This window comes from Canis lupus, chromosome 9, assembly GCF_048164855.1.
Source record: "Canis lupus baileyi chromosome 9, mCanLup2.hap1, whole genome shotgun sequence".
NCBI lineage: Eukaryota > Metazoa > Chordata > Mammalia > Carnivora > Canidae > Canis > Canis lupus.
Window position 1 is genome coordinate 43,003,029 of NC_132846.1, and position 14,431 is coordinate 43,017,459.

Here is a 14,431-nt window from a genome sequence, read left to right on the forward strand (position 1 = left end):
CGGGACTCGATCCCAGGACCCCAGGATCAGGCCCTGGGCTGAAGGCAGCGCTAAATCACTGAGCCACCTGGGCTGCCCAGGAGCCAGGCTTTAAATGTGGCCCTGCTGCCTCCAGAGCTCAGCTCTAGCCTTCCAGCTACGCTGCTTCTTAGGGGACATCAGAGAGCAGATGTCAGCCTCTTACTTGAGCTCAGACCCCTGGATGCTGCTGTGGTATGAGGGTCCGAGGTAGGAGACGTCTTGAGTGTCAGGCTCCTGGCAGCATAAGGAATAGGGTACTGAGAGGCGTACTTCAGGGAGACACCACCTTTCACCACTGCCCAGGAGACCTGCCTTTTCAGTAGCACCTTCCAGGGGCTCTTTTTTTTTTAAGGTTTTATTTCTTTATTTGAGAGAGGGAGTGCATGCATGAGCAGGAGGGAGGGGCAGAGGGAGAGGGAGAAGCAGGCTCTCAGCTGAGTAGGGAGCCCCATGTGGGGCTTGATCCCAGGACCTTGGGATCATAACCTGAGCCAAAGGCAGAGGCTTAACTGACTGAGCCACCCAGATGCCCCTCCAGGGGTTCCTTTGGAAATCCTGGCGGTCTGGGAGCCTCAGTGCTGCAGGCACACAGGCCAGGTCCTTAGCAGTGCTTGCTGACCAACACTGATCACTGTGAGGGGGCCTGATGGCCGGAGACACAGCCACGCCTGGGAGCGAGGCCTGGCGGGAGCTCTGGGAGGTCTACCCAGGGCCAGTCTCCAGGCCTTGTGATGCTGCCCTGTCCCTGAAGCTCTGAGGTCGTGGGAGCACCGCACAGGGCGCTGCCTCCCAGGTTGGAAGGGTGAGGTGGAGGGACAGGGGGCAGAGAAGGAGCAAAGGGGCAGGCGGGGCACAGGGAGAGGATGTCGGAAAGGAGGCAAGGGCCCGGCCAGGCTGGATCTCCGTCAGAACCATCCCTCCTTTTTTTCATTGCTGTCTTGTAACTACAAACGATCTAGAATCTGAAAGCAGAGGCAGGCAGTGAGGGAGCATTCTGGCAAGGGGTGTGACAAGAGACCTCAGCAGGTGTTACCAGAGGAAAGCGCTGCTCACTTTTGCCATTTTGCCAAAATAGAGCTGTCCACCTGTATGGACAGAGGAGTTCCTGTGCTCTGCCTGTACGTGATGAGTGTGTGTTAAGGGGAAGGAGAGGGACAGCCAGAGAAGAAGGGAGTGAATAAATATAGAAGGTGCTTCGGACAACACTTTCCCCATGTGACATTAGCTAAGCTCTGGGGGTGATGGTGGGATCTGGGTCTTCCCACAGGCCCTCCCTGCTCTTGGCAAGCCCCGGGACCCCGCAGTGGCCTTACCAGCTAAGGAGGAGTTGTCTCCTGTTCATGATCCTTGTTGTATCTTGCTCCTAAAGATTATAGGGGCATCTGGGTGGCTCAGTAGATGAGCGTCTGCCTTTGGCTCAGGGCGTGATCCTGGAGACCCAGGATCGAGTCCCACGTCGGGCTCCCTGCATGGAGCCTGCTTCTCCCTCTGCCTGTGTCTCTGCCTCTCTCTGTGTGTCTCTCATGAATAAATAAATAAAATATATTTTTAAAAATCTTAAAAAAAAACCAGACAGGTGCCCACCCTCTCTTCTTAGATGGGACCAACTGGGCAGCGGCCACCTGAGGGGAAATCTAGACTGGGAACTGAGAGGAGGACATTCCTCAGTCGGAGGGAGGAGGTAGACTGATCTGCCAGTTGAGAGCATGCCAAGCCCTGTTTTGGTTGATCCCCAGAGCAGCCTCATGAGTTGGACAGTGGGTAACTTTTGTAAAAACGCTCTCTTGTCTGTTTTACCCAAATCCCTCAAGCTTCTTTTGCATTTCCTCTATAATGTTAGAGGCCTGTCCTGGTTGAGCTCCATGATCACTACTAGCAGGAATAATCCCCTCCTGGGACCCCCTCCCCCTGCCTCTCTGTCTCTTACCTTCCTATCCCTCCACCCAGCTCAGGGAGGGGGTCTCACCCAGCCCTCCAGAGCCGCTGCTCCCCTCTGGGGGACACCCAGTAGCACCCCATGGCCCTTCCAGCCCCAGGCCGGGCCCACCTCCCCTAGTCCTTGTGACTCCCCTGCCCCCTGACGGGGCCTTTGTTTCCCTTTCCCTTGAATGGAGAAGAGTTAAGAAAGAGCAGCAGTAGGGCCTCTGGGTTGTTCATCAAAACTATTAGTAAAGCTCCCTAGGCCCAGGGCCCTGCTTCAGACACAGGAATCCTGAGGAGTAAAAGAGGAGTTAAGGGTGGAGGTTCCCATCCCTGTGTCATCTACAGCAGAGTTCAGGGTCCTGGGGGAGCTCAGGCAGGCTTTGCAGGTTGGGCCTAACTGTGAACATAACGTTGTTACTGTAGGAAAAAACTGTGTCCCAGCTTCCAAACAACAGGCTTGCAAAAGGGCATGCCCTTGCCACGGGCCACCCACTTCCTTATCAACACCCCAGCTTTGAGGGGTGAGAGCCTGGGACCCAGGGCCTCTAAAATGGGTAAGATCCTCTAAAATGGGTCGGGTCACTGACCTCCTCCTCTTGAACTTCCTTGCCCCAAGGGAAGGGTGGAGGCAAGAGAAGAAGTGAATATCTGTTGGATGCTATCAAATGTTTACATTAATGATGTTCATAACAGCCTGACAGGTGAGCATTACCCCACTTCAGAGCTGAGGAGGAGGAGGCTCAGATGTAACTTGCCTAGGATTCCCCCACCGGTAGTTGGCCAAGCCTCCATGGAGGCCTGTGTCCACAGCGTCCTTTTCTCTCCACACTCAGGAGGGGCTGGGCGGGGCTCCACACTGGGCTCTGACCCGATGGGGCCTTCCATTACAGGAGAGCCGGATCTATGCTGTGGCCATGGCTGGCATGCGGCTCTCAGATGCATCTTCCAGAACTAATGTCACCTGCTGTGGTGAGTCCCACGTGGTGGACAGGGTGGGCATGCAGGGAGAAGACTCTTAGCAACACCCAGGGCCAGTGTCACCTGTCACCCCGTTCCCTCCCCCAGCCGGTGAGGTTCACTGAAATCACACAGCCAGGGCCACCTTGAGGGAAAAGGAAGCTGTGTGGGGTCAACTATTCACTTATAGGGTGGGCGGGGCCTTGAACAGGATTGTAGCCAATTACAGAGCTGGAAGGGACTTTAGAGGTGAGACCCTCCAGCCCAGCCTCCCCCATCTGCATTGGCTTCTCTTCAGTAATGCCCAGTACTGGGGGGTGGGGGGAGCTCCTCAGTGCCCCAATTTAGATGCCGCCTCCCCCATCCCCACGAAGGAACCACATCCCTAACCCTCTGGCTCCTGAGTCAGTTGGCCAGCCACTGAATCCCCCATGATGTGAGCTCCATAGTGGCAAAAGTGGGGCTGAAGTCCACAGCCCCCATCCTAAGGACTGCCACCCCACCTGTCTTCCTGGAGTGCTTGTTCAGGGAACACTCTCTGCCTGGATATCTTCCGCTGGCCCACGTCTCTACTTCCCACAGGCCCCTGAGTGAGTTATGGCACCTGAATTAATCTCATCCCTCTTCCCCACCCCCTCCAGCTTCAAGCCCTCCTGCCCTTGCGTCCCCTGGGCCTTTCTCTGGCCTTGTCTACAAGAATGTCACCGTGCCTGTCTACACAGCCCTGAAGGGGGTAAGAAGCTGCTGTCCGAGGTGGGGGTGTTCCATCCAGGAGGCCCCTTCTCCATGTAGTGGCTCTAGTGGGCCTCTAGGGTCAGGCTTCAGCACACACATGAGTCTGGGCAGGGAGCTCAGCTCCCATGTATGTGTCATTTTATTTTTATTAGATTTTTATTATAAAAATTGTATGTTTACAAAAATTTGAATCAATACAATTGTGGGCAAAGTGAAAAGTTAAATGTTAGACCTATGCCTGCTTCACCTGTCCTCACCATCTTTTCACATGTCTGTTCCCAAGAAGACTCCTTCCAGAACTTTTCATACATACTCAAACAAATATTCCTGTGTATACTCTCATAATATCTCTGCGTGGTTTTTTTTTAATGTAGTTGGCACGCAGTGTCATGTTAGTTTCATATCTCTACATATTTTTTAACAAAGGTCAGATACAACTGAGATAACGTCATACACATTTTTCATTTTATTAGTGGTTTTTGAGCTCAAAACAGTAATGCTTTATAAAACATTTTATAGAAGAACCAAAAATCCAAAAGTTAAATTTTCTTTCACATTGCTTTTCCCTAATTTCTGACCCCAGAGGCCACTATCATTAATGGTTTGGTGTTTATCCTGTGAGGCTCTCTGACAAATTTACCGGTATATCGACAAATATTGTCTGTGTCCCTGTCTGTCCCTCTCTTTCTCTCTCTCAAACACACACATGCACGCAGCGAGGATCACATTATACACATCCTTCTACTCCTTGTATGTTTATGTGACCGTGTGTCACATCTTCCTGCCGTACCTCTGTGCACAGCTCTGCTTCCCCTTAGGGCTGTCCAGTACCCCTTGGTATAGATTCCCCCATAACTACCTTACTTAACCTGCCCTCCACTGATTGACAATTTTTTTTTAAGATTTTATTTATTTATTCATGAGAGACACATACAGAGAGAGAGAGAGGCAGACACACAGGCAGAGGGAGAAGCAGGCTCCATGCAGGGAGCCCGACATGGGACTCGATTCTGGGTCTCCAGGATAATGCCCTGGACTGAAGGTGGCGCTAAACCGCTGAACCACCCAGGCTGCCCACACTGATTAACAATTTAGGTCATATCTATGTTTTTCTCTAAAATCAATGCTGTAATGAATATCATTGTGCAAATATATCTCTGTGGACTTAGTATAATGTATTTCCAGAGGTGAAATTTATGGGCAAATGATATCCATATTTTAAATTTTGGCAGGTAGTGCCAAATTACCTCCTAAAAGGCTTTATCACACTATAGAGTATCTTTTTTCCCACGCTTTCACCAACATTGACACTGTCTTTCTAAATGTTGCCCACCGAGATGGCCTCTTGTTTCCTTATCCCCACACACGGTTTAAAGCTCCTGTCTCGGGCAGCCCTGGTGGCTTAGTAGTTTAGCGCCACCTTCAGCCCAGGGTGTGATCCTGGAGACCGGGGATCGAGTCCCACGTCGGGCTCCCTGCATGGAGCCTGCTTCTCTCTCTGCCTCTCTCTCTCTTTGTCTCTCTCTCTCTCTCTCTTTCTCTCTCTCGCTCTGTGTCTCTCATAAATAAATAAAATCTTAAAAATAAATAAATAAAGCTCCTGTCTCTTGCTTGCGCCACGTGGCATCCTGGCCCCCTAGTGGCAGGAGCAAGGGTCATAGCAGCCAGTTAGCTCAGATGGGGCAGCTCCTTTGGGGACCACGGAGGATGGAGGACTCCATGTGGGGGTGGGAGGCCAAAGGAGAAGCTTGGAGGTGAGGACACAGATGCAACAGTTGTCTGTCGAGTGCCTGGGGAGGCTGTGTTGGCTGCACCCCGGGCACGTGGGCAGGAACACAAGTGCCGAGGGGAAGGGTCTTGTTTGGCAAGGTGAGCTGCAGTGGGGGAGGGCACCTGTCTTGCAGAGAGCCACGCAGATCAGCAGCATGCCTTTTATGGATGAGTCCTCCGGGTCCGATGATGACTGCAGCTCTCAGGCGAGTTTCCGATCTTCGGTCCCCTGCTCAGAGTCCAGGAAGACCAGTGGACTGGGCAGCCCCAGGGCCATCAAGAGAGGTACAGAGGAGGGAGCAGCAGGGTGTGGGGCAGCAAGCCCTCTTCCTACGGGTGGGCTTCTCCAGGGCTCCCTGCTTCATCTCTGCCTGTGACCCTCAGCTCCAGACTCAGAGATCCTGGGTCGGTGAGGAAGGTCCCTGCAGTCCCTGCAGCCCCGGGAGGGGTATGGGGACCCAGGCCTGGACTCCTCCTCCCTTGGCAGGTGTCTCCATGTCCTCGCTGAGCTCCGAGGGCGACTACGCCATCCCCCCAGATGCCTGCTCACTGGACAGCGACTATTCGGAGCCGGAGCACAAACTCCAGCGCACCTCCTCCTACTCCATTGAGGGGCCAGGCCTGGGCGGGGTGAGCTGGGAGCACAGCGCCCTCAGCCGGGTTGAGGCAGGCAGGATGGGAGCAGGCCTCCAGCAGATGCTGCCTGCCTGGAGATAGGCATCCTGGGGAACAGTGAAGGCAGTGGCAGGGGGTAGTGATAGGTGTGAAGTGCCAAGGAGTGTGCTGGGGGGCAGGCAGGTATACACAGACCCTGCAAGGAAGGAGAGGGGACCTAGTGAGCTCCTCATGGAGCTAGGAGTAGCCAGTGGGCTTTCCCCCGGCGGCCCCAGGAGATTACATGTGTTTTGACCCCGGAATGCCGAGAGCTGACCTTTACGGGGTTCTTACACTGTGCCACACACTGTCCTCAGTCCTTGGTTCATGTGTCCTCACCATCTTCTCAGGACTAGGGCCCCATTTTATGGATAAGAAGCCTGAGGCTCAGAGCCGTGCTGCAAACTCACATCCCTCATCCCCCGGTCCTTGGGCCACACCACTGTGCCGATGGGCCTTGTCTCCCCGCCTCCATCAGCCCCCTGCCCCAGCCTGGCTGATGTGCCCCTTGTTTCCCAAATCTCACTCTCCTTTCCTGCTGCCCACGAGGGCCTTTTCCTCCCCTTGGTGCGTCTTTGAAGGGAAGCTGACTTTTCTTTCCCAGGCCAGTTCAGATCTGGGTCTTTGTGAAGCCCTCCCTGGCTAGCTGCTCCCTTGTGCAGCCCCTGGCCTGCTGCCTTCTCATGGGGTGGGTGTTATCTTCCCTAGCCAGCAGGACCCTTCCATGGCGGGATCACCTTGCTTTATGCTAGTTCTCTCTGAACCTTTAGTAGGGCCTGGTGCCCTGAAAATACAGAGTAGGTACTCAAGACTTTGTAATTGAGGGCAAAGCAGTAACTCAACTGGGACGTTTTGGCCTGGGTGACATCTACAAACCCCAAGTGACTCCCTCTTTCTGTCCACTCCTCTTCCCCTCTGTGCCCTCTCACCCCTGCAGGAGTCACTGGAGAAGTCAGGCTACCTGCTAAAAATGGGGAGCCGGGTGAAGACGTGGAAGAGGCGCTGGTTTGTCCTGAGACAGGGACAGATTATGTACTACAAGTCTCCGGTGAGACCCTCCTCCCCAAGGACAGTAGTCACAAGGGCCCCAGTCCAAACTCAGAATTGTGCGACAGAGGCTAGAGGAAGGGCTGGTATGGCCCACGGCCAGAGGCCAGAGGTCTGGCAGGTGGGGAGAGGTGGCCTGTCTGGATACCCGAGGCTCTGAGCCTCACATGGAACCACGAGGCTGGTCACTGGTTCTTGGAGTGAAATCAGGTACAGAGGCGTCAGAGGCCGTTCTAGATGAGTTGGCTTGGTGATTCCTTCATACTTCAGAAGCTGATTTCTTTTAATGCCTGGTCCTATAAAAGAATTTTTCCCTGGCTGCCCTCACGTCATCTGGGTTGTTCTAACAGAGAGCCCATGACCTCCTCCACCTCCTTCCTGTAGTTTGGAACTAGGGAGCCTTGGATGTTGAGATCTAGTTTGACAGGACCTCCTTGGGGAACCAACATTAATGTTTTAAAGAAAGTGAAAAGGCTGTGTCGCTCATGCAACTCCAGCCGATTGTCAGTGGCTGTTGAGGATTCTGGGCCTGTATCACTCAGCAAGTAGGCATGCTCTGAGTGGTTAGTAAGGTGTGCGGGCACACCGGAGAGGGGAATGGTGATATGTATGTATGACACTTATTTGCCATACTTGGTATAAAGATGTAGAAAGACTGTAAAGGCTTTATAGCTCAGTAATAACCTGCTGGCTTCTGACCCAGTTTTAAAGGTTCAATCTATACTTTTCAAGGCCTGGGTCAGATGAACCTGTTTCTAATTATTGCCCCATTTAGCTAGAACCAGGATCCAGAACAAGTTACCCTTCATATCACAGTGCAGGAAAGCTTGGGGATCGCTTTCTCCTTTGTCTGAGGCCTAGAGTCACATTTGAGGGAGAACGATGTGTTCTGGGAAGGCTCTGACTGTTTTCCTCCCCATTCCTGTCTTTACAGAGTGATGTCATCCGGAAACCTCAGGGAGTAGTGGAACTGAATTCCCATTGCCAGATTGTTCGTGGGGAGGGTGCACAGACATTCCAGGTGGGTGTGCTCCTAGCAGCCAGGGGTTTAGATGAGGAGCTATTGGGTTTGGATAGGATTCTGATTGAAACAAAGCTGGGGAAGAATGAGTGTGTGGGAGAAACCTCACATCCCCGTCTGGATGTGCCTCTAGTACTGGGGAGGAAGAAGAGACTGAATGGGTGAGCCAGAGTGAAGGCAGCAGAGATGGGGAAAAGAACAAAGGAAAGAAGGGATTGAGTCCCAGGTGGCAAGAAAGAAGTCCCGGTGGATTCAGGGATTTGCACCGCCTCAGAGCCAGGTCCCTGGCATTCCATCATGCCATCTCCCCTGGCCCCCAATCCCTCCTCTACAGCTTATCTCTGAGAAGAAAACCTATTACCTGACAGCAGACTCACCTGGCCTGCTGGAGGAGTGGATCCGGGTGCTGCAGAGCCTGCTGAGGGTCCAGGCCGTGGGGCCTCCAGCCCTGCCTCGGGGCGGCACCAAGCCCACTGTGAAGGGCTGGCTGACCAAGGTATTGGAGGGGCCGGTGGGGAGGAATGTGGACCTCCTGAATATGGGCCTCTTGAGTGCCGACCCCCTTACAGCCCCTGTCTGCAGGAATTGGCTCTTGGAGATTAGCCTCAAACACAGCCTGACCACTCCTAGTGTCAGAGAATGAAAACAGAGATGAGGGTTGTTAGCACCAAGCTGTCACCAGGACAGGAAGGAAAGGAATGTTTTGTACCTGTTCTGAGGTTATTGGGAGTTGCCACCCACCCCACCTGCACCTGCCTCTGTGAGGAGTGGGAAGCCATGACATAGGCGAGGCAGGTGTGCCCACTCCAAGACATGGGATCCCAGACCTGCCCTAAAGGTGTTTGAGTTAGGACTCTTGTGGCCTAAGGAGCAGAGAAGTGCTTGTTAACCTCAAGAAGACGGAAGTTAACAAGGAAGCACATGAACTAGGCCAGCAGGCCAGCAGGAAGCAGAGCTACTTGTGTGAGCAAGCTCCGTACTCTTGGCTCTCTCTGCCTCTGCTTCCCCATTCAGGCTGTGGCTCGTGCTGGCCTCCTCTGCCCTCTGTGCACTTGCAATGCCCTTGTGATTTATGTCGGCCTGGGGGCTTCAGGCTACCGTGGATGGCCCTGCCTCCCTCTCAGCATCCTTATAGCTGATGAACACAGTCCTGGGACAGGACCCCTGATTGGCCTGGTTAATCTTTTAATGGCATGTGGCACAAGAATGGATGAGGTATCACAGGGTACACACCACAGACCCTCGATGTGAAAGGGCTGGTTCTGTTAGTAGGGAGTCTGGGTGACATCTCCACTTAAGGACCTGAGTTTGACCAGGTCTTTGGAGATCTGCCTTTCTGTGGCCTCTCTTTGGCAGTCCTGGATTTACTTGTGGGATTACCTGGTTCTAATAATGTGGTCTTAATTTCTGTTTTATAGGTAAAACATGGCCATTCCAAGCTGGTCTGGTGTGCTCTTGTTGGGAAAACCTTCTACTACTATCGAAGTCATGAGGACAAGGTACTTCATGGCTTCCTGACAGCACCTACTCTCTGCTCTCCCCAGACCACATTCCTGTTTCTCCATGTCCTGATGGCAGGCCCCAGCTTTCCCCCCTACCGCACCCAATGCCACCACAAGTACAAAGCTGGCTGGATCCCACTAGCCTAAAGGGCCAATGTGCGTGGCCCACAGATTCCACCTGTGTGGTCTAACTGTGCTTCTCAAGGCAAGCCTCAGCCGGGGAGCTGTAGTTAACCCCCTCAATCTGTGACCTGGCCATGCCCATGATTCCTAGCCCAACAGGGCCCAAGGGTTCAGAGAGAGGAGACTGCCTTGTACTCTGCTGGCTCTCCCATTCATGGAAGGCTCCTCCTGTCCGCAGCGACCCCTGGGCCATCTGCCTGTGCGGGACGCGCGCATAGAGGAAGTAGATCGATCCTGTGACTCGGACGAGGACTATGAGGCTGGAGGGAGCAGGCGGTTGCTGTCCTCCCACTGCACCCTGGTGATCCACCCCCCAGAGCATAGCCCCACCTACCTCCTCATTGGCACTAAGCATGAAAAGGTAAGGGAGGGGGCTGGGCCCCCATGGCCATGCTCAGTCCTGTGATTCTCATCTTCCATCTTTCTTTCCCAGCCTCCCCAGATTCAAGTCCCTTCTGGACATTTTGGTGGCTCATATTCTCTGGGATGATTTCTTATAGTGAATTCCCTCCCAGTGACCAGCTTCTCTCCACTGGGACTATGAGATAGCACCTCAAGCTTAGAAACTTGGGTTCATGTTCACTGATCCCAGGTCTTTCCTCCTAGAGACTGATGGCCTTGACTTGTGCCAACCAGACTAGCCTCATATCACCCTGGGCTTGGCCCCTTCAAGGAAGCTTCTCTGGAGCGCTTACCTCCATTCTTCCTACTCCAGTCTCACCAGATGGCTTCCATCCCCTTCTAGGACACGTGGCTTTACCACCTCACAGTGGCTGCAGGCGGCAGCAGTGCCAGGGTTGGCACTGCCTATGAGCAGCTCATTGGAAAACTGATGGATGGGGAGGGAGACCCAGGTAAAGCAAGGGTGGCCATCACTGCTTGGGTGGGGGGGTGGTGTCTGGGTAGTGGTTGGTCAGAAACCCAAAGAAAGCATTTCTGTACCTGAAGCTGTTTTAAAAGCATCTAAGCCACAGAGGGCCTTTCTCATCCAAGCTCCAGAGCCCTGTTTCAATGAAGATGACCACTCTGTATCTGGGGGAGTTTCTTTGGGAAGCCGATTTTCCAGTGACCTCAGTCAATGTTTTACTTTGTTCACTGCAGCTTTGCTGGCTGGGCAGAGGGTTGAGGAAAAAAGGTAGCTGATTAAGAGTTAGAGTTTGTTAATTAATGAAGCCTAAATTGGGATTGGACTAACCTAAGCCTGGGGCGTTACTGGATCTTTATTTTGCTAGTGATTCTCAGGACCCCAAGAAGCAAATGACACATACCACACACCCCTTCACTGCTCCTCCGAGGCTTATTTCAGGCTGATGTGGGTTCCCCATCGAGACCTGATGCTGCAGGGAGCGGCCTCCCCTGCACACACATGCTTGTGCTCAGATACCCCAACCTCACTTACTTCAGCCCCAAGAGCAGAGCAGTAGCTCCCTTTCTGTAAGCCGTCCTTGTGCGCTAGATGCGGTGCACGGCTGCATACCTCACACTCCGTGGGTATAAACACAGTACATCGCATGTGCTCAGATGGTCAATCCTTGTTTTCCCCACAAATCAAAGAGGTGGTGGGAGGCCAGGTCCCTCACTGGTGCTAACTGCGTGGCTCTCGGTGCTTGCTTTGGGCAGATTCCCCTCTCTGGAGACACCCCATGCTGTGTTACAGCAAAGATGGGCTGTACACCTCCCTCACCACCCTGCCCTCAGAGGCTCTGCAGACCGAGGCTCTCAAGCTCTTCAAGGTAAAATAGGGAGGAAGCCCAGCCCACCCACAAGTGGCCCCCTCCCCATGAGGCCAGGCTTACCCCAGAGCAGTTTGCCCACTGTGGTGATAGTCAGGTGGAACCCATGGAACCTTGTAGTTAGGGGGAACTCATAGAGGGCTGTGAATGGAAAGGAAGGAGTCCCAGAGGGTCCTCACCACTGTCCATTATGGCGGGGAGACATTCGCGGCTCCCTTGGAAGGTGCCAGTAAAACTCCCCCTTGAGGAACTCCCCTCCTCATGTAGCAAGCAGCAGGAAAGGCCAGGTTTAGGTTGCTTCTCAACCTGAGAGATTCTGACCTATTTTAGAATGTTCTCTGTGTCCATCTGAATATTCTCTTTAAAAATGTCTTGCTTATGTAATGGACACATTTAAAGGAAGAAAGATCCTATCCCAAAGCAGCCTTCTCAGCAGGCAGAGCTGCTCTCAGGCAGTGAATGGCGCGCTCCCTCTTAGAAAGGGCTGCCTGTGGCAACCCGGACCTCCCGGGAGCCATGGGGGGCCGCCCAGTCTGCCCACTGCCACTACGGGTACTAATCAAGGGGCCGTTGGTCTGCCTGGGCCCCTGTCCTTTTCCTGCCAGTCCTGCCAGCTCTTCATCAACGTGCCTGTGGAGGCTGCCTCCGTGGACTACCACGTGTCTCTGGCCCAGACGGCCCTGCAGGTCTGCCTCGTTCACCCCGAGCTGCAGAGCGAGATCTACTGCCAACTCATGAAGCAGACCAGCTGCCGCCCACCTCAGAAATACTCGCTCGTACAGGTGGGCATCCCCAGGGCGAAGCTGCTGACAGCAGCCATTGGCCGGGGCTGCCCAGGAGGCTGGAAGGTGGAAGGAGGGTTCTGGGCAGGTCCCCTCTACATGTGGTACCAGTGGCTGCCTCCGTACGGCTGTGCCTCTCCTAGGTGTCTGTGCATAATCAGGTTGTGTGATTGCTGTTCTGGACAAAGCCTGACCAGATGGCCAATCTGGAGGCCACAGAAGGCTGGGGGCCCTGGTTTGGAGAGTGCTGAAGGCCCGGTCGCTCAGGGCCGTGAGGGCTGGTGGTACTGCACAGCTGGCACCCACCCCATGCTGCTTGTTCTCCCGGCAGTGCTGGCAGCTCCTGGCTCTGTGCACCCCACTTTTCCTGCCCCAGCACCACTTCCTCTGGTACGTGAAACAGCAGTTCCAGCGCCATGCAGATCCCAGGTGAGTGAGCCACTCCAGCACTGCTGACTGTGGTGTGGTGAAGTGGGCCATGGGGGACCAGGATGGATCAGATCACCCTGCCCCTGGAGGTTTGCACATCGGTCACAGAGACGTCCCTCATTGCCATGTCCACAGATGGGCATGTGGAGGTCTGGGCTTGCCAGGGCTACTCTGCACACCAGTCTGTGTCCATATGCATGCTTAGTGGCTGTGCTGACGTGAAGCTACAGTGTCCCCAGATCATTCCCACATTTTCATTATCTGTTGCCCTGTTCTTCTGGAGAAAATATCTGTGCCAGCCACCTGCTGCTGATAGACCCTGAATGACAGAGTAACACCACACACCAGAGTGTTCAGGGCTTTACTCACCACCGGCCCCACTGCAGATTTGATCTTGGCTGGGTCAGGGTGGCAGCCATGGTGCCAGGGTAGCAGGGATGAGTGGATCCCCTGGAATTCTTTTCTTTTTTCACCTGTCACCTGTCTCTAGAAATGAAACCGGCCAGTATGCCACCTACTGCCAGCGTGCGGTGGAGCGGACCCTGCAGGCCGGGGAGCGGGAGGCCAGGCCATCACGCATGGAAGTGGTGTCCATCTTGCTACGCAACCCCTTCCACCACTCCTTGCCCTTCAGCATCCCTGTGCACTTCACCAATGGGACTTACCAGGTGAGGAGGCAGCGCGGCTCCCTCTCCTGAGCCCTCTCATATCCCGACCCCAGAGAACACCTTAGGCCAGGTGGGTACTAAACCTCCTCAGGCTTGGCAGATTCTTAATAGGCAAACAAGCAGAAGGAAGAGCCTGCAATTTGCAGGTAGGGGTGGGGAGATTAGTGCCAGTAGAAAGGATCTCGAATTGCAAAAGTGCCTTGCTGTTTGGCACCTGGGAAGTAGATCTTTTGAAGCCACTGCCTGAATGGGGAAGCTGACACATTGACCAAACAAGTGGCATGACAAAGGCCTCCAAAAGAGTGGCCAGAAAGGAGCAGCAGAGCTTCTGACTCCAGCTTACAGCAGGCAGGCTTATCCCTGAAGCACTCCCCCTCTGCATGTGACCACGGAAGCCAGCTTCCTTCAGCATTTGCCATGTGCCCTTGCTCCTTTCAGCCGAGCTTTCCTCCTTCCAGACCCACACTGCTCCACTAGCCCTATTGAGCTCCTCTCAGGAAGTTTCCTCTGGGACTAACACTTCTCCCATGTAGGTGGTCGGTTTTGATGGCTCCTCCACAGTTGATGAGTTCCTCCAGCGTCTGAACCAAGAGACAGGCATGAGAAAGTCCTCCCACTCTGGCTTTGCCCTCTTCACAGACGATCCTTCCGGCAGGGACCTGGAACACTGCCTGCCAGGGGGTGTCAAGGTGATGGCCTGCCCACAAATCCCACTGAGTGCCTCCTGGGACACTCCCAAGGCTTTGGGGTTTGGGTGGTGGGGAAAGAGCCCCTCTGGCTGGTGTCTTACTATTTCACAGCCTGTTGGCTTTGGAACCCAAGGTGCTCCTGTGGGCCAGCATTCTGTGGCATCCTAAAACATACCCATACAGGCAGAGAAAAGTTGTTTTTCCCTACATATTTCCCCTACCCTTGAAGGGCTATGCAGTATCCAGGGGAAAAGCTGCTTCTCCTCTTGGTGGGGGAAGGACAGGGAGGCATTTGTCCTTGTACACATGCAGAGGAT

At 54.0% G+C, this 14,431-nt stretch overlaps 1 protein-coding gene across 4 annotated transcripts in view; it reads left to right on the forward strand.

Moving 5' to 3' along the window:
• PLEKHH1 (pleckstrin homology, MyTH4 and FERM domain containing H1) overlaps positions 1 to 14,431 on the forward strand; it is a 51,471-nt gene that overhangs the window by 26,298 nt on the left and 10,742 nt on the right. For all 4 annotated transcript variants that reach the window (XM_072839021.1, XM_072839024.1, XM_072839022.1 and 1 more), the window contains 15 exons: positions 2,835 to 2,913; positions 3,543 to 3,634; positions 5,541 to 5,691; positions 5,894 to 6,036; positions 6,998 to 7,108; positions 8,042 to 8,128; positions 8,463 to 8,624; positions 9,547 to 9,627; positions 9,992 to 10,174; positions 10,559 to 10,667; positions 11,434 to 11,546; positions 12,152 to 12,328; positions 12,660 to 12,757; positions 13,248 to 13,425; positions 13,959 to 14,114. In XM_072839021.1, coding sequence (XP_072695122.1) covers positions 2,835 to 2,913; positions 3,543 to 3,634; positions 5,541 to 5,691; positions 5,894 to 6,036; positions 6,998 to 7,108; positions 8,042 to 8,128; positions 8,463 to 8,624; positions 9,547 to 9,627; positions 9,992 to 10,174; positions 10,559 to 10,667; positions 11,434 to 11,546; positions 12,152 to 12,328; positions 12,660 to 12,757; positions 13,248 to 13,425; positions 13,959 to 14,114 — 1,920 coding nt within the window. The remainder of the gene's footprint in view (positions 1 to 2,834; positions 2,914 to 3,542; positions 3,635 to 5,540; positions 5,692 to 5,893; positions 6,037 to 6,997; positions 7,109 to 8,041; positions 8,129 to 8,462; positions 8,625 to 9,546; positions 9,628 to 9,991; positions 10,175 to 10,558; positions 10,668 to 11,433; positions 11,547 to 12,151; positions 12,329 to 12,659; positions 12,758 to 13,247; positions 13,426 to 13,958; positions 14,115 to 14,431) is intronic.